General features: G+C 42.2%; 1 protein-coding gene across 2 annotated transcripts in view; it reads left to right on the plus strand.

Annotated features, from left to right (window-relative positions):
- Positions 1-18,246, plus strand: part of LOC126262902 (monocarboxylate transporter 1-like) — a 96,940-nt gene extending 78,694 nt beyond the window's left edge. For both annotated transcript variants that reach the window (XM_049959802.1, XM_049959803.1), the window contains 2 exons: positions 8,745-8,936; positions 17,730-18,246. In XM_049959802.1, coding sequence (XP_049815759.1) covers positions 8,745-8,936; positions 17,730-17,854 — 317 coding nt within the window. In that variant the 3' untranslated portion in view covers positions 17,855-18,246. The remainder of the gene's footprint in view (positions 1-8,744; positions 8,937-17,729) is intronic.
- Positions 18,247-25,970: the final 7,724 nt, after the last annotated feature.

Here is a 25,970-nt window from a genome sequence, read left to right on the forward strand (position 1 = left end):
GGGTGTAAAGTGACCGTGAAGGGTAACCAGGAACCCATGAAATACCACTGTAGGACTGTCCAAATCATCACTGAACACCCTTCAAACTTAGCCAGAAGTCACAAATGGTTTGAAACAATACTCATCAGACCAAATGACTTTCTTCAGTCGCTCCATAGTCCACGTTTTGGGGCTCCGGTACCTTATTTTCGTGTTATGGGTCTTTGCATCACTGACGAGTGCTTTGGAATTTCAGCTCACCCTGCAATTCCCTTTTTATGGAATTCCCTTCGCGTTGTTACAGTGCTGACAGGATCTCCGAGTCAAGCTTCAATTTTGCAGTAACTTTAGCAGCTGCCGTCATCTTATCTTTCGTCACAATCCTTTTCAAAGACCGTTTGTCACAGTCACTCAAAACACACTTTCGTCTGCGTTGTGACTTAGCGGACAGTGTTTCCCTGCTATCCTTGTCTGCGATATAAATCGTCAATCCAATTCCTCTTGAAACACCACACCTTCAGCTACCTTGGTTATGGAAGCAGCCACCGAATGAGCACCAACAGTTTATCAATGTTCAAATACAAATAGCTCCAACATAGTGCAGTCACAACTACACAGAACACTATTCTGACCACGACTGATACTTATACCGTATTGAGAACAGTGTACAAGTGTCGTTCGTGATCACACACAACAGCAAAACCTGCAATCTTGGCTATCAACAGCATTTATTATCAACCATACATTTCTCGTGATGTTTCCCTACTTTTGGGCACCCACTGTGTCTATTGATGAGAGTATCCTAAGAATAAGACAAGTGTAACTTCCTGGTGAATCAAAACTGTGTGCCAGACCGAGAATCGAGCTCAGACTATTTCCTTCTGTGAGCAAGTGCTCTACCACTTCTGCTTCCAAGCATGACTCACAACTTGGCCTCACAACTTTACTACCGCCAATATCTTATTTCCTACTTTGTGAGGAGGGGACATGAGCTGTGTTTGGGTAGCACCAGTGGTAGAGCACCAGCCCATTCGAGTCTCAGCCTGGCACAGTGTTCTAATCTGCCAGGAAGTTTCGTATCAGCACACACACTTCCCTGCACAGTGAAAATCTCGTTCTAGAAACAAAAGTGATTGAAACTGTCTTTCCTTATAGTCCACACGTTCACTTCCCTTTAGCTGATATTGGACTCAGTGAAAATGATACTTTTAACATTACACAACTTATAGCATTGTATTTTATGGTTCATTCGCTAGCCTCGTTTTCTGTCCTTGGACAAAGTTTGTTTTCTTTTCCTCTTGAGGTGTAACATTTTTTGTCCCAACAGTAATGGAGTAAATCCAGCTCTGGTGCTTTTTGGTTTGTGAGGGGTTGCATACATTAAGGGAAAGCATACATTCTGCAGTAAATTATGCCCCTCCTCCTCCTCTTAACGTACTGATGTGCTAATTGATTTATGACGCTATGGTAGTTGTTTTATGACCCTGAGAATAATCCTTCCTTCTGAGAAACCCCCCACCTCTCTATCCCTCCTCCCTACCTCTGGGAAAAGGGACACTTCTTTGTCACCCCCTCCCTAGTTCAGTTCTGAGCCAATTTTTCCCCCTATTGCGACATTCCTCAGCTATCACCTCACCTTGCCCACTTCCCCCTCACCTCCCCCATCCTGAAATTGATTGTAAAATACTCTGTGCTGAGCTGTTTCTGTAGAAGATCTCACAACATGAAATTCAAATCGATGTCAATTACGTTCCAGCAAACATTCTGTTAAATTCAATTTGCATATTCTTTATTTACTCGGTTTGTAGGAGACAGGGCTCCTCCCCTCCCCTCTCCGTCGGCCGGAGTAGCCGTGTGGTTCTAGGCGCTACAGTCTGGAGCCGAGCGACTGCTACGGTCGCAGGTTCGAATCCTCCCTTGGGCATGGATGTGTGTGATGTCCTTAGGTTAGTTAGGTTTAATTAGTTCTAAGTTCTAGGCGACTGATGACCTCAGAAGTTAAGTCGCATAGTGCTCAGAGCCATTTTAACCCTCCCCTCTCCCACTTAGGTGGAGCTCGTGTCTGTTCTTCCTGCTCCCAGTTTCTGTGATAACTGTAAGTATCGAGGAATGGAATGAAGTGTGATACATTAGCTGCTGCTTTGATTGTCTGCTCATATGTCAGCCAGAGAGCACTGGACACACTGTCAACCATGTATGCAGGCCACGCCAGGCCCTGCCAGCACCAGTTGGAGCACTGAGCACGGACAGCTCTGTTTGCTATGGAACCCTGTAGGCTAACAATGCACTCCAAGACGGATTCATTTGGTGGTATCTTAATTGAAGCAAGCCATACCCTAAGAACTGACAATTTGTCGAGTTAAAGAAGATGAATACGTAAGGCTCGAATTCACCTGCATGAATTTTTAAGGGGAATGTGATCTGCCCACTAAGCTGTGATGGTGTAGGAGGCGAGTGATCACAAATCTTGTCAGAAAGCCACCTAGAGACTATTGCACTACAATCTGTTGCACTAGAATTCAGATTAAAATGTGAGAGGTACTAAGATGACTGCTTTTGCTAGAGGAAACATTGACATTAATTTGGTTTGGTCTGTACCTGTTGGTCAATTGGCTCTCGACATACAACTCTTGCATAAGCGTGAAAGCACTAGGTTTGCTTCAAAATAAATAACTAGATCTACACATATGTATACTACCCATGAGGATATACCCCATCATCATAAATACCATGGTCACTCCACTATCGAACAGCACATGGGGGTAAAAAAAATTAGCAATGCTGTGATTAAGTCCCAAATCTCTCCCTACTCTTCCAGTAGCTCTGGCTTATGTGTAGAGGTGTGAGGCTGTAGCAGCAATTTAAGTGTATCACTGGATGGTGTATTGGAAGCACTGTGATACTATGCAGTTCGTATTATAGATGTATGTTCCATTTGAAAAAAAAAGTGAGGATTTCTCACGGTTCTAGGCGCTACAGTCTCGAGCCGCGCGACCGCTACAGTCGCAGGTTCGAATCCTGTCTGGGGCATGGATGTGTGTAATGTCCTTAGGTTAGTTAGCTTTAAGTAGTTCTAAGTTCTAGGGGACTGATAACCTAAGAAGTTAAGTCCCATAGTGCTCAGAGCCATTATCTTTTATTTATCACAAAATGCTAAGCTATCATTGAAGGTTCTGACACCATTACATTGTTGTATTTCTCACACAGCAATCACAGGAATGCAATAAAGGAGATTACAACACATACAGGGTGACATTTTTAGACAGTCATTCAGGTTGATGAATTGTCGGTTTTATGCTTCTGAATTTCTTTGTGCCGTTCTCGTATACTCTGCACTATTGGGCCTTTCTTCCTGTATGTTAGGGCGCTATTTTTCTTCTTATAATACCTCTTTACCTAGTCAGTGACAGGTGGAGGAGTAGATAGCGTTATAATTAATGTAACAGTGCTGTAGGAACATGATGGGATTCCGAGATAAATAACAGGGGTGTGACACTTGGTGGGGACACCTCCTACTCATCGAAATCAGGTAGATTAAAATATTGTGTCGAAGATTGGAAGATTCGTGAGAATATGGCAAGTAAGCGATACACTGACAAAAGGAGAGTTGAGAGGTGAGCTCTATACCACTTCTTCTGAGTGTTGGGGGCAAACATGTTACCTTTCACAAAGAAATGGTTCAAATCGCTCTGAGCACTATGGGACTTAACTTCTAAGGTCATCAGTCCCCTAGAACTTAGAACTACTTAAACCTAACTAACCTAAGGACATCACACACATTCATGTCCGAGGCAGGATTCGAACCTGCGACCGTAGCAGTCGCATGGTTCCAAACTGTAGCGCCTAGAACCGCTCGACCACCCCGACCGGCTACCTTTCACAAATGTCTCACATAATGATTGCAAGATTTTGCCGAGAGACTATCAGCAGCAGAAGTATCGTCTTTTGTTTTCGTGATAAATACGAGAAAACATTCTTCTGTGAGTTTTGTGGGTCTATTGGTGGACTGACAGGCATCTTAATAGGTAGACTAAATTTCGGGTACATCTATGTACATACTTCATAAGTCATTATACAGTGTGTGGCGTAGGGTACCCTGTACCACTATTAATCATCTCCTTTCCTGTTCCACTTGCAAATGGAGTGAGAGAAAAACACTGTCTTTATGCCTGCATATGAGTGCTAATTTCTTGTATCTTATCTTCATGGACCTTATGCAAAATGTATGCTGGCAGCGGTAGAATCCTTCTGCAGTCCGCTTCAAATGTTTCTTCTAGATAGAGTTCCTCTAAAAGAACATTGCCTTCCTTCCATGGATTCCCATTTGAGTTCTTGAAGCATTCACCCACTACTTTTTGGAAGCCAATAAGATCGCTTTTACAAGGCTATGTTCTCAGGGAAACCCAGTCTGCACCATCATACACATTTGGGATAGGGTGGCCAGCACACAGGTATTTTGCTATTATTCACTGGGTCAGCCTTTCTGGCGTACTTCGAAAACACATCTCAGAACGTTTCATTTTGCAGGTGAGAGGAGGGGAAGCATGTTTTTCAACATTCAGGTATTTACCCTGGCAGCATTTAAGTGCCCTGTTCTGAGAAGGTAAGGTCAACTTTGTGAGTCCGGAATCATTAACAACAGTCTGGCACAGCGAGCAACAGCTTGTTGGCTGGGACCGGTAGAGCCCTGACATGCGTCAGGGGCTCTTGTCCCTGTTGGAGTGGTGACTGCTGTTCGTATGCGGCCGGGTGGCGGTGGTGGGAGTGGGGGCGGGGTCATCGTCTGGGTGGAGGCGGGAGTGAGGCATTTTATTGCCTCCATAGACCGACGGGTCCGAGCAGGACTAGTTCGGGAGCAGAATACCAGAATTCTAAGTGACTGTTGTTGTGGTCTTCAGTCCTGAGACTGACTTGATGCAGCTCTCCATGCTACTCTATCCTGTGCAAGCTTCTTCATCTCCCAGTACCTACTGCAGCCTACATCCTTCTGAATCTGCTTAGTGTATTCATCTCTTGGTCTCCCTCTTCGATTTTTACCCTCCACGCTGCCCTCCAATACTAAATTGGTGATCCCTCGATGTCTCAGAACATGTCCTATCAACCGATCCCTTCTTCTAGTCAAGTTGTGCCACAAGCTCCTCTTCTCCCCAATTCCATTCAATACCTCCTCATTAGTTATGTGATCTACCCATGTAATCTCCAACATTCTTCTGTAGCACCACATTTCAAAAGCTTCTATTCTCTTCTGGTCTAAGCTATTTATCGTCCACGTTTCACTTCCATACATGGCTACACTCCATACAAATACTTTCAGAAACGACTTCCTGACATTTAAATCTATACTCGATGTTAACAAATTTGTCTTTTTCAGAAACACTTTCCTTGCCATTGCCAGTCTACATTTTATATCCTCTCTACTTCGACCATCGTCAATTAGTTTGCTCCCCAAATAGCAAAACTCCTTTGCCACTTTAAGTGTCTCATTTCCTAATCTAATTCCCTCAGCATCACCCGACTTAATTCGACTACATTCCATTATCCTCGTTTTGCTTATGTTGATATTCATCTTCTACCCTGCTTTCAAGACACTGTCCATTCCGTTCAACTGCTCCTCCAAGTTTTCTTTTGTTTCCTTTACTGCTTGCTCAATATACAGATTAAATAACATCTGGGATAGGCTACAACCCTGTCTCACTCCCTTCCCAACCACTACTTTCCTTTCATGTCCCTCGACTCATATAACTGCCATCTGGTTTCCGTACAAATTGTAAATAGCCTTTCGCTCCCTGTATTTTACCCCTTCCACCTTCAGAATTGGAAAGAGAGTATTCGAATCCACATTGTCAAAAGCTTTCTCTAAGTCTACAAATGCTAGAAACGTAGGTTTGCCTTTCCTTAATCTTTCTTCTAAGATAAGTCGTAGGGTTCGTGTTGCCTCACGTGTTCCAACATTTCTACGGAATCCAAACTGATCTTCTCCGAGGTCGGCTTCTACCAGTTTTTCCATTCGTCTGTAAAGAATTCGCGTTAGTTTTTTTGCAGCTATGACTTATTAAACTGATAGTTCGGTAATTTTCACATCTGTCAACACCTGCTTTCTTTGGGATTGTAATTATTATATTCTTCTTGAAGTCTGACGGTATTTCGCCTGTCTCATACATCTTGCTCGCCAGACGGTAGAGTTTTGACAGGGCTGACGTGACTAACTTCCAGCATAATTAGTGATGGGTATCTTCAGATAAGTGGCAACGGTTACCATCCTGTTCGGTAATGAACAAAGTGACTACTTAGTATGTGGGAAGCCCTCCAGAGAAATCGCAGAAGCGTGTGTAAAGGTTACCTGGCGAATGTATTACGACTGCAGGAAAGAAATTACTCACCAAGCAAAGGAACTCTCATGATCAATTTAATCAGTCAATCAATTTGTTATCAACGATGTACCACTGGGCAGGTGGAGGTGATGGTGAGAGTACCATAGGTATAATTCACAAGTTTTAAGTGGTAATCAAGCATTTGTTCATTGCGGCGATATATTTTAACGAAATTTCCATATCCCACCTAAAGAGGGAGAGATGGCCGTCATAATAGAACCGATTTTTAAAGTGATATGTAGTATTAACCTGATATCTACGACTCCTCTATGCTACTAAAGAACGTTCGAAAGTAAGGTCACATCAAGTGACGGAGGCAGAGCATGCTCCAATTATACCGTCATGAGCCTAAAATAAGTTCAATATTCTAGTCTTGTGGTGCATGACATAGCAGACAGTAAGCAGATGTGAACAGATTTTTTTAAGTGAAGAGAGAATATTTAGAGGAAATCCAGCATATGTCATACTCTTGTACACGAGTTCCACAACAAGTAACGATACTTTACGATGTGGAAACGTGTATATGCTTCGATTTCTTCTGTCTTCAAAAATTACATATATAAAAGGGAGAAATCCACATTTTGTGTGAGAAATTCGAGGTGTGTGGACAACAGCATCCCCTTCTAAATTGGTTATCGATTTTTTTCAACTGCAGAGAGTAGAGCATCTTGGTCTATGGGTTTGAGCCAAATGTTGCAACTGGAACTAACCACCTGAGGGAGTGAGAAAGAGACAGAGAGTACATTTGTTTCGACAGGAATTTCCCAGATATTGATCTAAGGAGATGCCGCCATCCTCTGCTTTGGCCAACAGGAAGTAACCACTTGAGATAGTGCATGTGTTCCGAGACCACACACAAACATGAATTTCACAGGTATCAAATTTCAAAGGGATGGCGCCACCTGATGCACTGTTTGGAGCTGCGAGATCAAGGGAAGCCAATATCCGCTATTACTCATTCCTTGGAATAGATTTAGTTGTGGGCTTGCCACGCAAGTGTTCACAAAAAATATAGCTTGTGCCTGCAGTCATGGTGTCCTTTGGGCGGCTGTGATGTGAACTATTACTAAGTATGCATTGAACTACATTAGCAGCCATGTGTGTTGCGTGGTTTATGGTCAGTACATGGAGGGGATGCATGTGTTCATTCACTGGTGCACACAACACCTTGGCTATTCTTAGTGCAATGATGAGTGTTTGTTTTTCGAAATTTCATTACTTGATTTGGAAAATGTATGTTTGATTCGCGTGTCTGTATTGGATTATGATTTTCTTCATGGCAGTTTTGATGTGTATTTCCTGGTAAACATGACAGCAGAAAGAAACCACCGGTTAGTAGTTTTCTATGTATGTTGCGTTCAGTTCTGTTTTTTTATGAAAGCTGAACTCGGTCCCACTTAGGTGTTCTGGGCAGATCAATCATCAGACTGACTCGGTTATTTTGTTTTATACGGGAACTTTGCAAGACTGTAGAGAGTTTTGTCAAGGATTTATGTGGTACGACTAAGGAAGCTGACAGCATAAAAAGATCAATAAAAGTGATAGAAGAACAATTGAATTTTCAACAGCATAAGGGGCTAAATTTTGATCGCAGGAGAGCCCCGAAGGTGGAAAAGTACAATGTCCCTATTTTATAATATGCTTCCGTAATATGGATAATGGAGGAAAGTTACATAGCAGAATGCAGCAAAATGACATGTTTTGAGATGGACAGACGAAAGAATGTTATACACACATGATCAAGGATAGGGATACCAAGGAAATAACAGACGTAAGATTTCTGAAAACAGTAGGAGGATGACAGAGTCAGACAGCTGAAGAGAGCACAGGAAAAGGTCCAAGGAAAGGGAAAAACTGCAGTGTGCTGGAGGACAGGCAAACATGGGAAGTTAGAAGATGGTAGAGAGGCTTCTGTTTCAAACAGACGTGTTTGATGTGTGTGAACTGTTTTGTGTGATGTTGATAATGCTGTTAATGATTATGATTAAGATGATGATATTCCGTCAACACAGAGTGACGCTTCATGCATGCTTGTGCACTTTGAGTTTTCTGACTGCAATATTTTCCTTGTTACTACATTCTCTGTTACGGACTAAGATATAATTATATTTGATGCATTACATTTTCCTTTTGTTACGTTAATTATTGCGTATTTGAGGCTTGTTTTCAGTACTGAAAAGTAGTTTTCTAATATTAGTGAACTGAATTACTTAAATTTCCATCTAAAGTTTGTTTTTAATAACATTTTCAAAACTACGCTAAAACACATTCCTGTCGTTCTTTGTTTCCCATTCCTATTACACATAGTATATTCATTTAGTCATAGATACTTAGTTTGAAATGCACTAATGACACTGACTTGGCTTTCGCATTGACCACTGTTCCTCTGTGCAGTGATCGCCACGTCCTCTAGTATGGTGGCTCTGTGCGTGTGGAACGCCCTGTCCGGAGTCTCTCGAGGTATCGGTTTCGCCAATATAAACCTGTGCGTGGCCGAGGTGTGCCAAGAGCACAAGCTGCCGGCCGCCGTCGGCTTTAACATGGTCTCCTGCGGTATCCTGCTGTTCACTGTCGGACCTGCTATAGGTAAGGAAGCCGTCATCACGCACACACGCACTCACGAACACACACACACACACACACACACACACACACACACAGACGTACACACAAACATATACAGGCCTTTTTTTGAGCCATCAGTGTTATGACTGGTTTGATGCGATACACTACGAGTTCATCTCCTGCGCTAACTTTTTATCTCGGAGTAGCACTTGCAAACAACATCCTCAATTATTTGCGGGATGCATTCCAATCTATGTCTTCCTGTGCAGTTTTTACCCTCTACAGCTCCCTCTAGTGTCGTGGAAGCTATTCCCAGATATCTTAATAGATGTCCTATCATCCTGTCCGTTCTTTTTGTGAGTGTTTTCCATATATTCCTTTCCTCTCCAATACTGCGGAAAACCTCCCCATTCCTTATCTTATCACTCCACCAAATTTTCCTCTGCAGCGTCCCAGTTCAGATGTTTCGATTCTCTTCTTTTCTGGTTTTCTCACAGCCCATGTTTCACTACCATACAATGCTGTGCTCCAAACTTACATTCACAGAAATAGGTCTCGCCAATAAATATTTCTTGAGAATGTTTTAGAACCAGGGTTATTTATGGATCTCTGACCAATGGTCATTTTACATAATGCTGATGTAACAGTGTCTGAGGAATACTGAAATCGGTATGGGTTTTGTCGAGAAAGCGTTGATTTAAGTGTTTCACTGATGTTTTCTCCGGTCATTCAAAGCAACATACAAGCTCTTCTTTCTTTGCAGGGTAGACCACATATGTGACCATTAAGACGGCCATCATTTCTCAACTTTCTGAAAGCTCAGTCAAACCATTACAAAGAGATCCACAATGTTCCTAAGAAGATACCAAAAAGATACCATCCTTAATCGACAGATGAGGAATCATGGAATACGTGGGGTATCATCGACAAAATTCTGGCTTTTCCTTGTGATATGACAGCAAGCAGCACAGCCGACTAAATGGTACCTGTACATATCAGTGTTCATGTGAATATTTTCACAACTGTACACGAGGTCCTAGATGTCCATGCAGCACAGACACCAGCCGAGATCGTCTTATTGTAAGGGGGCCATTGGTAGATCTAACAGCAACCATAGCAAAGATAACAGGGCTCTTGAGCCCAGAAGTGTAAACACCAGCTGTTGCGAACTGATAATTGAAAGTGGGACTATGAGCACACACACCTCTATCCCATCTCCCAGTCACGCCACAGCGTAGACGTATCATGGCTAGGCTGATGCCGTCGGAGGATCGCTTGGAAAATGGAACGGTGTGCTGTGGTCTTTAGCGATGAAAGCAGATTCTGTTGTCACGCTAGTGATGGTCGTCTGCGCGTACAGTGTAGATCTGATGAAAGCTGTCTCATAGAGAGCATTCGGTCCAAGACACACTCACACAGCTCCAGATCTAATGATCTTGGGTGCGAAAAGCTGCAACTCTAGTTTATCTTTGGCATTTCTGGAGGGGACGTTAACCAGCGCTAGGTATGTTCAGAATATTGTTAGATCCGTTCTTCTGTTGTTCTTGCAACAAGAAGTTGCCGTTTTTTTCCAACAGGATAATGCTTGCCCACACTCAATGTGCTCTCCGAGACGTGCAGCAGTTTCTCTGGTCATCACGATCTCTGGACTTATCTCCAAATGAACACGTGTGTATATGATGGGATGAGAAATGAATAGTACGACTCGTCAACCAAAAGCTCTTACGGAACTATGTGAACAGGTCGCGATGGCGTGGCATAACATGTTCCAGGACATTATTCGCAATCTGTACTATCGAGTGGATGCCAGAGCCTGCGTCTGTATTGCTGCCTGTGGAGGTTATACCATGTACTTATATGAGTGTTTTAGCATTGGTCGATACCTGGTACCTCAGATCAGCTTGTGCTATTTATCTATAAATGCAAACATTTCATGTTCTCGATTCGTATTGTTGCAACAATAAATCTTGAGTAGGTCTGAAACCTCCAAAAGGTATACTAACTTCTCATTCTTCAATTTATACGAGGGTTGGAACTTAAATTATGGCAACTATTTATTCACAAACTTTACAAAAGAGTTACATGTTTGCGCCTGATACTGTCCTTCAGAGTAGTCACAAGCGTTGTATAGGATCCGCTGCCAGCCATGTGGAAGGGGTAGTACACTGTTAGCAGAGCCTGTTCTGTTGATGGTGCCAATGGAGCGGTCTAAAGTTATGGTGATTCTCGTGTACGAATGTGATGGTGTTATCCTGAACCGTCCCCTTAGAAATATTATAAACGACTGTGCGTAAACTGACACACAATATCTTTAGCGCAACGCAATCTGACTTTCAATAATCCCTACAAAAGAATGGTCCTGACTAACAATAACCTATACCTTTCATGAATCACTTACCTCACAAAAATCTTCGTTACTCGAACTACTGCAATACAGCGAGCGCCAATACTGCCAGCTAAGTAAAGGATTCTGACTGCTGAAGGCACTACCTACTGATAGGCATAGTTAGCAAATGAAAGATTCTGGTAGAAAACAAACAATGTATTTACCTTAATAGTGTTCAAAAGTCATAATATATATATAACAGTTCATGACATCCAGTCCTACAAATTTACTCTTTCTGGCGGACACATGTCCAGATCGTCCGCTCTTAAAATTCTGCCATCTCTCTCCCCACATCCACCACTGCTGGCGGCTCACCTCCAACTGCCCAACTCTACGCGCTGTTAACAGCCAACTGCCCAACACTACAATAGCAAATTCCAACAATGCAAACCAGCCACAGACTGCACACAGTGCAGTCAGTGATTTTCATAAAGAGCGCTACATGGCGTTACCAACGTAAAAACCTAAACAGCCTACTTACAATCCTAACGCATTACGTTCCCCCACGGAAGACCGTCACTGCCCAGTAATATTGTTCGTTTTTGGAGCATCACCTGCGACCAGCTTTGCGAAAGAAGCGGCGACACTTTCTGCGAAACCCACCCATCATTTTGAACGGCAATGCGCAGGCGCATACAGCGCAAGCTGTGGATGTTCAGTTCTGTCGATGGGACTAGGAAGTACTGTACCATCCACCATACTTCCCGGACTTACGTGCTTGTGACTTTGATTTGATTCCGAAGATTAAGGAACGACTTCGTGGCATTCGATTCAGAACTGTTCCAGAGATTCTACAGGCAGTAGACCGCTCCATTCGCACCATCAACAGAACAGGCTCGGCTAACGGTGTACTATGCGTTCCACATCGCTGGCAACGTGTTCTACACAACGCTGGTGACGTCTTTGAAGCACAGTAACAGGTGCAAACACGTTACTCTTTTTTATCGGTTGTGAATAGATAGCTGCCACTATTATGTTCCAACCCTCGTATATAGCATTTCGCTCTCTGTATTTTATCCCTGCTATCTTCAGAATTTCTAAGAGAGTGATCTAGTCGTCATTATCAAACGCTTTCTCTAAAACTACAAAAACCATAAACGAAAGTCTGCCTTTCCGTAACAGCGATCTAAGTTGTAGATTCACTATTGCCTCGAGGGTTACGACTTATCCCTAGCATACCGGCTCTAAAATTTTTTCCATTCTTCTCTAAACAATTAGTGTTAATATTTCGCAGTCAAGTCTTATTAATGTGTTAGTTCGGTAATACGCGAACATGCCACCATCTGCTTTCTTTGGAATGGGAATTATTATATTCTTACTGATGTCTGACAGTATTTTATCTATCTCATACACCTTGCACACCAGGTGGAATAGTTCTGTAACAGCTGGTTCGCCCAAGGATATCAGTGGTTCAGACGGAATATCGTCTACTCCAGAGGGCTTGTTTCAACTTAGGTCTTCCAGTGCTCTATCAAATTCTTCTTGCAGTATCGTATATTCCGTCTCATCTTCATCTACATCCGCTTCCCTGTCCATAATATTGCCTTCATTTTCCCTTGCATAGCTCCTCTAAATATTCCTTCCACCTTCCAGCTTTCCCTTCTTTGCTTAATGCTGCTTCTCCATCTGAGCGTTTGATATTCATACAGGTGACTTACTCCAAACGTCTCTTTAATTCTCCTATAGCTGAATATCCTTCCACTGGGCCTCTAGTCATTCCTACTCAGCCATTTTGAACTTGCTCTTCATCTCATTTTTAGATATTTGTATTCTCTCTACCCTGCTTCCCTTGCTGTATTTTTATATTTTCTCGTTTAACCAGTTAAATTCAATATCTCATTTGATGTTCATGGATTCCTACTAGGTCGTTTCTTTTTACCTACTTCATCCTCTACTGTCTTCACTATTTTATCTCTCAAAGCTACCCCTTCGTCTTCTAAGTTATAACGTTGATCCGTTGTAGTCAACATTTCCTAACGCTCACTCTGAAACTCTGAAAAGCCTCTGGTTCCTTCAACTTATCCTGGACCCATTTCCTTAATTTCATATCAGTTTACAATTTCTTCGGTTTTAATCTACAAAACATAACCAAAAAATTGTTGTCTGTTTCCACCTCTGCCTCTGGAAATGTCTTGCGGTTTAAAATCTGTTTCCAGAATCTCCCTCGTACCTGTACATAAGCAATCTGAAGCCTTCCGGCGTCTGTAGATCTGTTTCACGTGAACAACCTTCTTTCATGACTCTTAAACCAAATGTTAACAATTATTAAATTATGCTCTACGCAAAATTCTTCCAGGCTGTTTTCTCTCTTTCTCCTTTTCTCTTAGTCGATACTCACATAGTATTTTTCCTTTCCTTCCTTTCCTGGTGTCGATTTCTTGTCCAGTCTCTTCCACTTTCTATTACCAAATTCCGGTCCCCAGTCACAAGGAGATACTCGTCTCCCTTAACTATCTGAACAATATCTTGTATCTCATCATACATTCTTTGATCTCTTCATCATCTGCATAGCTTTTGGCATATAAACTTACACTACCGTGATGGGTGTTGGCTTCGTGTCTGTCTTGGCAGTGGTAATGCATTTGCTATACAGATCATAACACATTAACCCACATTCCTGTTATCTTATTCGTGATTAGACCTACTCCTGCATTATCCCTATTTGATTCCGTACTTATAACTTTGTTCTTACCTGACCAAAATTGCTGCCCGTCCTGTCACCGAACTTCACTAATCCCCACTACATTTAATTTCTACCTATCGATTTCTCTTTTTAAATATTCCAATTTAACCGGCCCGATTAAGTGATCTTACGTTCCACGCTCCAACCCGTAGGTAGTCGGTTCGCCCCCCCCCCCCCCCCCCCGAATGACCGGCGTCCTCCACAGTAGTCCCCGCACGGAGATCCGAATGGGGGACTATTTTACCTCTGGAATATTTTACCCAAAGGAATGCATCAACATTTAACGATATGGTAGAGCTGTATGCCCTTGGGAAAAATAACGGTTGTAATTTCCTTGGCTTTCACTTCCACAGTGATGCTACATATGAAACTAATCGCTTCGTTGAGCTCTTTATTCTGGTGTATTGTACTCGGCTGTGTTCTTAGTGGTTAAACTTTCCAAATCGAAAATATGTATCACCATAACTGTCATCGTGCTAACTGCTAACGAAGCTCGTGACGTCATGTCTAGCCACTGGCCGAGGGGTTCACTATTAACATCTTTCAAACCTACTACACCCCTGCTAGGCTCTCATCAGACGTCATTTCACACCAAAACAAGCCACCTCTAACCTGTTTTCATTCTGTTACGTAACAAGTTACTTCATTTCTCGAAGACAGTACCGTTTCCGGCCTTACTTTATAGGACTTGTGGGAAACGTTTGGTGACACGAGTATCTGCTTTACTTTTAATTTTTAGTAAATATTATTTAGAATTGTAAAACTCTTAATTGTAAATATTAATTATTTAAAATTGTAAGCCTGTTAATATGGGACAGGAGCTGAGGCTAAAGAGCACTACATCATTAGAAAAACAAATCAGTCGATACCTGCGACACGAATGTTGGTTTTTTGTGACAGCTGTGTTTGCCGCTGTTGAGCATGGGTAACGGTACCTTAATTCTTTCCGTGTTAGACCGGCGTACGTGTTTATTCTTTCGTTAGCTGTAAATCTGGTGCTGCAACATAATTTTTCATACTACGAAGCAATCATTATGGATGAATGTGTTATACACTGAGGTGAGAGAAGTCATGGGATACCTCTTAATATTACGTCGGTCCTCCTGCCCGCCGTAGTACAGCAATACGACGTAGCATGTGCTCAACAAGTCATTGAAAATCCTCTGCAGAAATATAGAGCCATACTGCCCGCATGTGCCGGAAACCGTACTGTCTTCGAGAAATGAAGTAACTTGTTACATAACAGAATGAAAACAGGTTAGAGGTGGCTTGTTTTGGTGTGAAATGTGGTGCTATAGACGCATGCTCAAAATAAAATGGATCGACAAGGTCACAAACGAAGTGGTTCTGGAAAGAGCAGGTGAGAAGAGAAGCTTTTGGAGTTTCATTGTTAAAAGAAGAGTGCAATTTACAGGCCATCTATTAAGACATAAAGGACTCCTGAACACAATCGTAGAGGGATATGTCGAGGGAAAAAGACCAAGAGGAAGACCACGACTGAGGTACATGGATCAAATTGTGAATGATTTGGGATGTAACACCTATAAAGAAATGAAGAGAAAAGCTGAAAGACGCACAGAATGGAGACAAGCTGCCATTGTAGCTGTTGCAAACCAATCCTTGGATTGACCACTACAGAAGAAGAAGACTGCCCGCATAGCCGTCCGTGAAAGCGTTGCCGGTGCAGGATTTTGTGTACGAGTTGACCTGTCGTCTATGTTCCACAAACGTTCGATGGGGTTAATGTCGGGTTATCCGAGTGACCAAAACATTCGCTCGAACTGACCAGAATGTTATTCAAACCAGTCGCGAATACTTTCGACCCGGTGTCATGGTGCATTATCATCAACAAAAGTTCAGTCGTTATTTGGGAACATGATGTTCATGAATGGCTGCAAATGGTCACCAAGCAGCTGAACACAACTATTTCCAATCAATGATTGGTTTCGTTTGATTAGAAAACCTAGACCATTCCATACAACCACAGCTTACACCATTATGGAGCCACAGACAGCTTGCAGTGTCCTGTTGGCAACTCCAGTCGATGGTTTCGTGGGATCTGCGCCACACACGAACCCTAAAATCAGCTCTTACCAACTGAAACCGGAACTCATCTGACCAGGACACCGTTTCCCAGTCGTCTGGGGTCCAACCGATGTAGTCACGAGTCCTGGAGAGTCGTTATATGTGATGTCGTGTTGTTAGCAATGGCATTCGTGCCAGCAGTCTGCTACCGCAGCCTATTTACGCCAAATTTCGTCGCACTGTCCTAACGGATACATTTGTCGTACGCCCCACACTAATTTCTGCGCTTATTTCGAGCATTGTTCTTTGTCTGTTAGCACCGACAACTCTATGTGAACGCCGCTGCTCTCGGTCGTTAAGTGAAGGCCGTCGGCCACTGCGTTGTCCTTGATGAGTGGTAATGCCTGACATTTGGTATTCTCGGCGTTGTCCTAACACTGTGGATTGCGAAATATTGAATTCCCTATCAATTTCCGGAATGGGATGCATTGCCCTTGTATACCTTGTGTACGAGGTACAACTGCGATTTGTGTCTGTTTATATTCCCATCCCATGACTTTTGTCATCTCAAAGTAGTGTACCTATATTTATTAATTATGAGTTCGAGAGAGTTATTAAAATAACTTGTGACATTTAACCTTGAATCAGAACCGTATGCAGAAACCTACACTATTCTACAACCAAGCCCGATTTCTAAATAGTTGAAGCAAACTATGAAAAGCAGTACATGTATTGTGAGATGAAACCGTAAAACTTCCAGCGGTTCTAGAAACGCGTTCCTGTAAGGCTCGAAATTGCTAGGTTCTGTGAAGTGAAGCTGAGTGTAAAACAAACAAGCGTGATGTTCCAAGGAAGCAGACCAGCTTTAGCAGTAAGCTGTTTGCGAAATAAGATCCTTGCAGCTAGCAGAAGATCTAATCCAAAGTAACTTCTGAATGCTAACTCACTGTGCACTTGATGAATGATACACATATGGGACTAAAATTACCGTGTAGAACCACATACTGACTAATGAAGTAAGGCGTGCACAATTTGGCCTCGTTTTCGCCGTAAGAAATTAGCAGCAACTGTGCAAGTCTAAGCAGCTAATCTGTACTCGTATCCAGTCTTTGGACATTAGTGTGAGGGAAAGGCGTAAGTCGAGAAAATCTTTGAGGAAATATAAATGCGTAAATGAGTAATGGAAATCTAATTCCAGTTATGTACACCCAAGAAATTTGCTTTCATATGGGGAGAGTTCAAAGATAAATACGTCAGTCATGGGTAAGTCGTCTGGGACACTGTCTGTCGAAAGGTGGAACTGAAAACTACATAAACAGAGCCACCCAAAGGAAATTTTATCCACGTATGCGTCGGGATCTAACAGGTCCTCGCAAATAAACTTCACGACGACATCGAATTGTCGGTAAACAATTTCTGGATTACCCTTTAGTGATACCTGTTACGTCCAACTCGCCTTTGTAGCTATTGGAAGTACTTAATGATACGTAACTAATTAAATTTTTTAATTTTCTGGTGGTTTTCTGTGAAGAGCGCGTGGATTCTCATTCAAATGAAGGTAGAAGCAGCACTCTATCCCTACGGGGACTCACGATGCGCTCTATAAGTATTACAGAACGTATTTACCTGGGCTGTGTGGCTAGCTTTTTATCTCGTTGATGTGACTAGTTTAAGCACCTTAGAATAGTGATCATAACCATCACCTGTCTTTCTTTTTCAGGTTACGTCCGTGACGAGACGGGAGACTACCCACTCTGTATTCACCTCCTGACGTTGTTGTTGCTCGTTGCCATGGCGTTCTGGCTCGTAGAGGGCATCGTGCAATGGTGCCGCCGAAAGAGATGATCCCAGACTTCAGTTAGCGATGAAGAAAAACCAGACGGAGAACGATAGTGTCTCTCTTTACATCTGAAGAGGAATGTTATATATGAACTATTATCGCACATTTGTCAGCATCTCTGTGATACCTTGGAGTGAAGCGAATTTACAAATTGTGTGTTAATTTAGCGTATGTTAATTTGACTTGTGCTAAATTTAATCGTATTATCCAACGCCATGTCTGTATAGCTACTGACCGAGACTGAAAATACCAGTTTCGCAGTATGTACGATGGAACATAAAGTATGAGACTATCTGGTAAAGTGAACACGTACATAACGAATCCTTGTTTAGTTTTCGAAGTCTTGTGACCCCGTAAAACCTGTAAGTGGAGCTCATATCCAGATCAGTCTCTTTCATCAGTGAGCTCATAGGATGTTAAATTGAAATTCAGGAAGTAAAAAAAAAAAAAAATTCCTTACCAACAAATACTTCTACGACTTTCTAAGTCATGTATCTGGATTTTTAGGCTGCATAAGTGGAAGTACCTATTGACTAATAGAATTAAATTGCTGTCCTGTGTGTACAATAAGAATACGAAAGTGCAACAGGAAATTCTCTTTGAAGGGGACGAAATAGACGACGACAAATTATGGGATGTCTATAATAGAGTACCTACCATTAAAAACAGTGAATTACCTCCCTTTTTGGCACAGATTCATTGTTAAAAGCTGCTCATTCATTTCAATATCTTTTTATAATTTTATGTTCGCAGTTTTGTTTCAACATTTATTTACCTACTTACTCATGACTGACGTATTTATCTTTCTATTTAGCAGCACCCATCCATCCTTTTCTACATATTATCTTTCTCACGTTTTCCCTTCAATTTTACGCTCGAGACGTACGTATGTCAGTGTTTTACAACAGTTCTATTAAAATGATTGGAATACGCACATTCGTGTTGTCAGTGAAGAGCCTTTCAATAAAGGCAGTTCATTTTTTATGATATCTTAACTGGAACTAGGTGACTTACTAGTTACATGCGTGATTTCACTTCTTCAGTTATGTTTTATGCATGCGTCCAAATTTTATTTTTAGCAGATTCTTTCCTTTTTTACTTCTTTTCCCTTGAAGAACATTTATGTTATTTTCCTCTCTCTTCACTAATGTTACAAATTTTTTTCTGCCTTCTAATCCCCATTGCTGATACCTTAAAGCAGCGTGATGTTAGACAATTGATTTATAACTTGTACACATTTAACACTGTTCGAAACCTTTATGTTAGTTCCTTTATTCCATTCGCAACTTCTGAATATAATCACGGACATTATTTTAGCATGAGTGAGACTCTTTATTTCCACTTTCATTCCATCACCTGATATTTAAATAGATTCTGCTCCTAATCCCTGTACTTAATCATTATTCCCATTTTGACGCCAGCCGTAGTGGCCGAGCGGTTCTAGGCGCTACAGTCTGGAACCGCGCGACCGCTAAGGTCGCAGGTTCGAATTCTGCCTCGGGCATGGATGTGTGTGATGTCCTTAGGTTAGTTAGGTTTAAGTAGTTCTAAGTTATAGGGGACTGATGACTTCAGCAGTTAAGTCCCATAGTGCTCAGAGCCATTTGAACCCATTTTGACGCCGAGCACATAATCCAAAACGACTTGAGTAAAAAAAAAAAAAAAAAAAATCTCTGCGTTCCACAATATTCTGATGGCATATTGCTTCGTTCCTTCTCTTCCTTCGATTATTGATCCTATGTTCAAGCTTGCTTGTATTTTATTTCTTTCAGGATGTGATAGAAATACCCAATCTTGGTAATTATTTCTCGCAGTACTTCTCCATGCTATTTTTGACAGCAGTTTGAAAACGAAAGATGCCAGTTGGATTTGCGTTTGGTTTGGTGTATTTTTATTGTAGTGTTGGAACGCTTTTCTAAGAATCAGGAATTACACCCTCTGCTTTGAATATTAAATTTGATGAATGTCTAGTTCCATACTGTCACAATGTTTCGTTGTTTAATTATGTGCACATGTATCTGAAGAGGTAAGACTAGTTCCCTAAAGTCCCCTTTTATCACTAACCTGGTATCATTCTGCTAACACGAAATATGATGCTAAGTTAAAACACATTGTAAATAATGAGAAAACTTATTGAATATAATCACAAGACTAATTTGTGTAGTATATATATTATTTGTCCTTTGGAAGTCAGATCTGGAAGCTGGAAAAATCTGGAGAGATTGATTAAGAGTCTCTAACCGTTCCATGTATAAAATGGTTCAAATGACTCTAAGCACTATGGGACTTAACATCTGATGTCATCAGTACCCTAGACTTAGAGCTACGTAAACCTAACTAATCTAAGGACACCACACACATCCTTGCCCGAGGCAGGATTCGTACCTGCGACCGTAGCAGTCGCGTGGTTCCGGACTGAAGCGCCTAGAACCGCTCAGCCACAGCTGCCTGCGTTTCATGTATAAATTAAGCGTCCTTTGGAAGTCAGATCTGGAAGCTGTTTCATGAACACGTAATGGTGTCGCAAAATTTACGTTGTGAAAACAGTATACGACGAAATCGAGTGACAAAAGAACAATAGTCCACCATGAAAAAAGATGGAGAAACATGATGAACGGCTAGTGAGCACTGATGACCGTTGCCTTGATCAAGTCCCGGGCAGGTGCGAAAGTGTATTTTAATTAGTAGTGACTACGTCTGCTGGGTTTCTGTCCAGATCCAGAACATAAAATTTCGTCATATCATTTATAGTTCAAACATGTGGGCAAATAATTCTTCATGAATAATTAGTACAGTGACGTTACTGATTATACTCCATTAATGCTGCGATTTCTATAGAGCGTTTACCGCTGTTTATCGCGTTTTCTTTAACCAGTTCCTTTAACGATCAGTTTAAGTAAAAACCAGTCGTCACTGGGACATTTAGCAGGTGCGGGAAATCCTTATACAGAGGAAAAATACTTCGAACTGTCATAGACGTTTATTAGTCCAGACATTGTCTCGGAATATCTTGTTCATGCAAACGTTCACTTTGTTTCAGGGTTGCTACATAGTTTATGTGCCACAGTTAGTTGTTTCAGATTGTAATGTGATGGTAACGCTTTTGAAAATCATTGTAATCCGTACAAGCGTTAGGGACTAACTCATCTCTAATTACGTGTTTTTCTAGTTTTCGCAATATCATTGTGTGATGTTACATCGCACTGATTGCCTTAAAGAACAGTGTTGTCTAGTGGTCTCTCGTGCAATCCATTTTGTATAGTCGAACGACTGTACTGCAAAGCGATTAGAGGACCCGCTAGACAGCTACGTTATGTTGGTTGCAGACAAATCAGGCGGATCACAATTCAGGTCGTTCGGATACTCTGGCGCATGGTAGTAGATTCGCAGAAATTCCTTCATCAAATTAAGGCCTATGTTTGATACTAGTAGACTTCACTTGGTCAGGACTGCTCTTTTGGCCAGTGCTAGTTTGCTTTTTATGTCCTCCTTACTCTTTCCATGATGGGTTAATTTGCTCCCTAGACAGCAGAATTACTTAACATCGTCTACATCGTGAACATCAATTCTAATGTTAAGTGTCACGCTGTTCTCATTTCAGCCACTTCTCATTGTTTTCCATCTTTCTTTAATTTCCCTCAATCCACAGTCTGTACTCATTAGACTGCTCATTCAACTCAGCAGAACCTGTAATTCTCCTTCACTGAGGATAGCTATGTCATCAGGGAATCTTATCACGGATATTCTTCCAACTTTTAATTTTAATCCGATTCTTCAAATTTTCTTTCATTTCCTTCATTAAAACTTCGATGTGCAGACTGAATAGTGTGTGCGAAAGACTACACCCGTCTTACACCCATTTTAATGACAGAACATCGTTCTTGGCCTTCCAGTCTTAGTGTTTCCTTTTTCCTGTTGTACTCATTGTATATTATCCGTTACCAATATTTTTCTCCGAATTTCGAAGATCTTGCACCATTTAACATTATCCAACCCTTTTTCCAGGTCCATTAGTCCTATGAATGTGCCTAAGTTTTCTTCAGTCTTGCTCCCATTATCAACCCCAACATGATAACTGCCTCTCTGGTCCCTTAACTTTCCTACAGCGGAACTAATCATCGTATGGCACACCCTCAATTTTGTTTTCCATTCTTCTGTATATCATTTTGCGCAGCAGCTATATTGCATGAGCTGTTAAATTGATTATGTTGTGGGTTGGCAGGAGAGCCAACACCTTAATAATAGAGGAAGCCGAAAGGCACGCGTTTTAGCTCACGCAGGCTGGCGTGAGGTCTGGAACAGGACAAGGAAATTAGAATTTAGAAAAAACGGACGTAGCTGGTGGAATACTTAACTTTAATCCATAAATGGTGAACGTCGATCTGACGGTACATGTATCACAAGATCAATAGCAACTGATAATGGCTCCTTTCTAGGTCGCAGCAAATGACGCAGCTGAAGGCTATTCTAACTATCGTCTCGGCAAATGAGAGCGTATTTTGTCAGTGAACCATCGCTAGCAAAGTCGGTTGTACAACTGGGGCGAGTGCTAGGAAGTCTCTCTAGATCTGCCGTGTGGCGGCGCTCGGTCAGCAATCACTGATAGTGTCGACACGGGGGTCCGACGTATACTAACGGACCGCGGCCGATTTAAAGGCTACCACCTAGCAAGTGTGGTGTCTGGCGGTGACACCACAGATTGTACGATAATTTTTGCACTTGTCGGCTCTTGCTATCTTCGAAATTTTGTGGCTGATATTTTTCCGAAAGTGCGATGGTAAATTTCTAGTCTCGTACATTCTATATACCAATGTGAGGAGTCGTGTCATTTGCCCTTCCACCAACGATTTTAGAAATTCTCATGGACAATTATCTATCTCTCCTGTCTCATTTGGCGTTAAGCCGTCCGAAGGTCTTTTTAATTCCGATTCTAATAATGGATCTCATATCTCTTCCCTTCATTTCCCTATCTCTTCCCGTCCCACGTCATCAGAAACGAGCCGCCCCCCCCCCCCCTCCGCCTCTCGTACTCTTTCCACCCATCCGCTCTCTCCTCTGAGTTTAACAGTTGAATTCCCATTGTACTCTTAATGATCCCGCCCTTGCTTTTAATTTTACCGAAGGTTGTTTTGATTTTTCTGTACGCTGAGTCAGTCCTTTCGACAATCATTTCTTTTTCGATTTCTTCACATTTTCCAATTAGTCTTTTCGCCTTAGCTTCCCAGCAGTTGCTATTTAGGCTATTCGTAAGTGACTCGTATTTCCAATTTCCTGAACTTGCCTAAATGTTTTTCTGCCTCTTTCTCTTGTCGACCATCTGAAATATTTCTTTTATTACTCGTCGTTTCTTTGCAGTTACATTTTTTTTGTACCTACGTTTTTCTTTCTAGCATTCATGATTGCCCTTTCTAGAGATATCCATTCCTCTTCAACTGAAATGCTTACGGAAATATATTGTCAAAGGGCTTCAAGCTTATCTCTTCACTCGTTAATACTTCCGTATCCCACTTCCCTGCGCATTCATTCTTCCTGGCTACTCTTTTAAACTTCAGACTACTGTTCGTCATTACTAAATTGTGATATGAGTCTACATCCGCTTCTGGATACGCCTTACAATTCAATATCTGTTTTCGGTTTCTCTGCCTTAGCGTGATGTAATCTAACTGAAATCTTCCTGTATCTCCCGGCGTTTTCCAAATATACCTCCTCCTCTTGTGATTCTTGAACGGAGTACTGCAGTACTGAATAATGTTTCTTCGCTCTCATTCCTTCTACCAAGAACTTATTCTCTCGAATCTTTTCTTATATTCCTTACTCTACTACCGCATTCCAGTATCCCATGATTATTAAATTTTCTACCCTTTGCGCACTAAATTGCCTATTCAATATCCTCATATACTCTCTCTGGCTCTTCATCTTCTGCTTGCGACGTCGTCATACACCTCACCTGAACTATCGTTTTTGGAGTTGGTTTGCTGCCGATTCTGATGAGAACAACCCTTTCAATGAACTACTCACAGTAACACACCCTCTGCCCTTCCGTTCTGTTAATGACGAATTCTACTCCCGTTGTACCATCTTCTCCTCCTAATGATATTACAAGGGTCGTTCGATAAGTAACGACCCACATTTTTATCTCAGAACATCTTTATTGTTGAGTCACAATTTGGTGGCAATATACATCAACAAATCTTGTCCATGTCCTATTTTTCTACGTAATCTTCATCTCGTTCTTTGGCCGTACGCCAACGTTGAGAAAGAGCAGGTATTCCCTGCTAGAAAAAGCACTTGTCCTGTAGGCGTATCCATGTTTTCACTGCATGACTGACACTCTCGTCATCTTCAATGTGTGTTCCCCGTGGAGAATCTTCAAGCGGCCCAAAGAGATGGTAGTCCGAGGGTGCCAGGTCGGGACTGTAGGGTGGATAAGGCAGTGATGTCCAACCCAATTTGGCGATGCGTTTCCCGGTTCTCAGACATATGTGTGGGCGTCCACTATTGGAGCATTATTTCTGCTGGATTCTTGTCCGTTCGAACGCGACGGAAACGGTTCTTGAGTCCTCACGTATGCCTCTGAATTGATAGTTGACCCTCTTGGCATCACATTCACGAGAATGACGCCATCACAATCCCAGAAGAGTGTCCACCATGACTTCTCCGGCAGAGGGGGCTGTATTGAATTTCTTCTTTTGTGGTGAGTAAGGATGGTGCCACTCCATGGACTGCCTTTTTGTTTCCAGCGCAAAGTTGTGCACCCAGCTTCCCCCCCCCCCCCCCCCCCCCCAGCAACCATCCGTCACAGGAACGCCTCTCCATCGGTCTCGAAACGCTCCAAAAATTCAGATGAAATGTCACTTCTCTGAATCTTGTCGTCCGCTGTGAGCATTCGTGGAACCCATCATGAGCACCTCTTTCAATATCCGAGAGTCTCGATCGTTGCAGACGCTCTTCCAATGCTGACCGACGACTGTGGAGCCAATTGTCGAGTTGTGACGCGCCGGTCGGCGTCCGCACGATTCAGCATGTTTGGAGCAGTGGCTGTGACAGGACGTCCCGAGAGTGGCTGATCATAGAGCTCTGTTTCTGCATTTCCTGAAGCTGTAACTTTCTTTACCTGTCGCCCAACTGTACTCCTGTCAACTGCAGCATCGCCATACACTGCACACAAACGTTTATGGATGTTCACCACAAGAATTCAATAACCGCACGCTGCTTATAATGTGAGCCGTATGTATACGCCATTCTCACGCTGTACTACAGCTCTGCCATCTGTCAGAACGGTTCGAAACTTTGCCGGCGCACAGATCAAACATAAAATATGACGCACTAACATGGACGTTTGTCGACCTATATTAATGGCCTTTTCTTTAAAAAATGTGGGGCATTACTATTCTTATATTATGTTCTTTATATTATTTAAAAAATGCATTAACAGCTGTATACCAATAACATTGTAGTATTGAGAAGTGTTTTGCGGTTGGATCCAGAAGTATCCGGCCTGCCTTACATTTCAAGGCGGTGGGTTACTCTGTACTGTCAATGAAATAAAAATAAATAAATTACTTATCGAACGATCCTCGTATTCTATATTCGTCTGACCACAAATGGTTGCCTTCTTTCCTTGTGGCTTGACCGATGATCACTATATCTACGAGTATAGTGGGCCACAGCACTTCCCTTTTCAGGTTTTCTAGCTTGCCTTCCACGTTCGAACTTCCGACATTCCACGCGACGACTCGCCGGATGATATCCTTTTGTTGGTCATTCCGTCTTTTTCTCATAATCACCTCCCCATTGGCAGTCCCATCCCAGAGTTCGGAATCTTTTGTCAACGGAGAGATCGTTACGATACTTTCTCAATTACAGTCCATATGTCATACTGGTACACTTTATGTTTTGTAGTGGACTGTTAAGGCAGCCAGTCCACAGTGAAGTAGCCGAAAGGGCACGCGTCAACTCACGCCGTCTGGCGTTAAGTCTGGAACAGGATTCGTAATGAATGTGATAAAGAAAAGAACGTAGCTACTAGAACACTTATATTGTCCTTTGGTATACAGCATTCTGGATGATACAAGTGAGACTCTATCTTGAGGTACTTGCAATGGTACAAATGGCGCCTTG

The sequence above is a fragment of the Schistocerca nitens genome, chromosome 6 (assembly GCF_023898315.1).
Source record: "Schistocerca nitens isolate TAMUIC-IGC-003100 chromosome 6, iqSchNite1.1, whole genome shotgun sequence".
Taxonomy (NCBI): Eukaryota; Metazoa; Arthropoda; class Insecta; order Orthoptera; family Acrididae; genus Schistocerca; species Schistocerca nitens.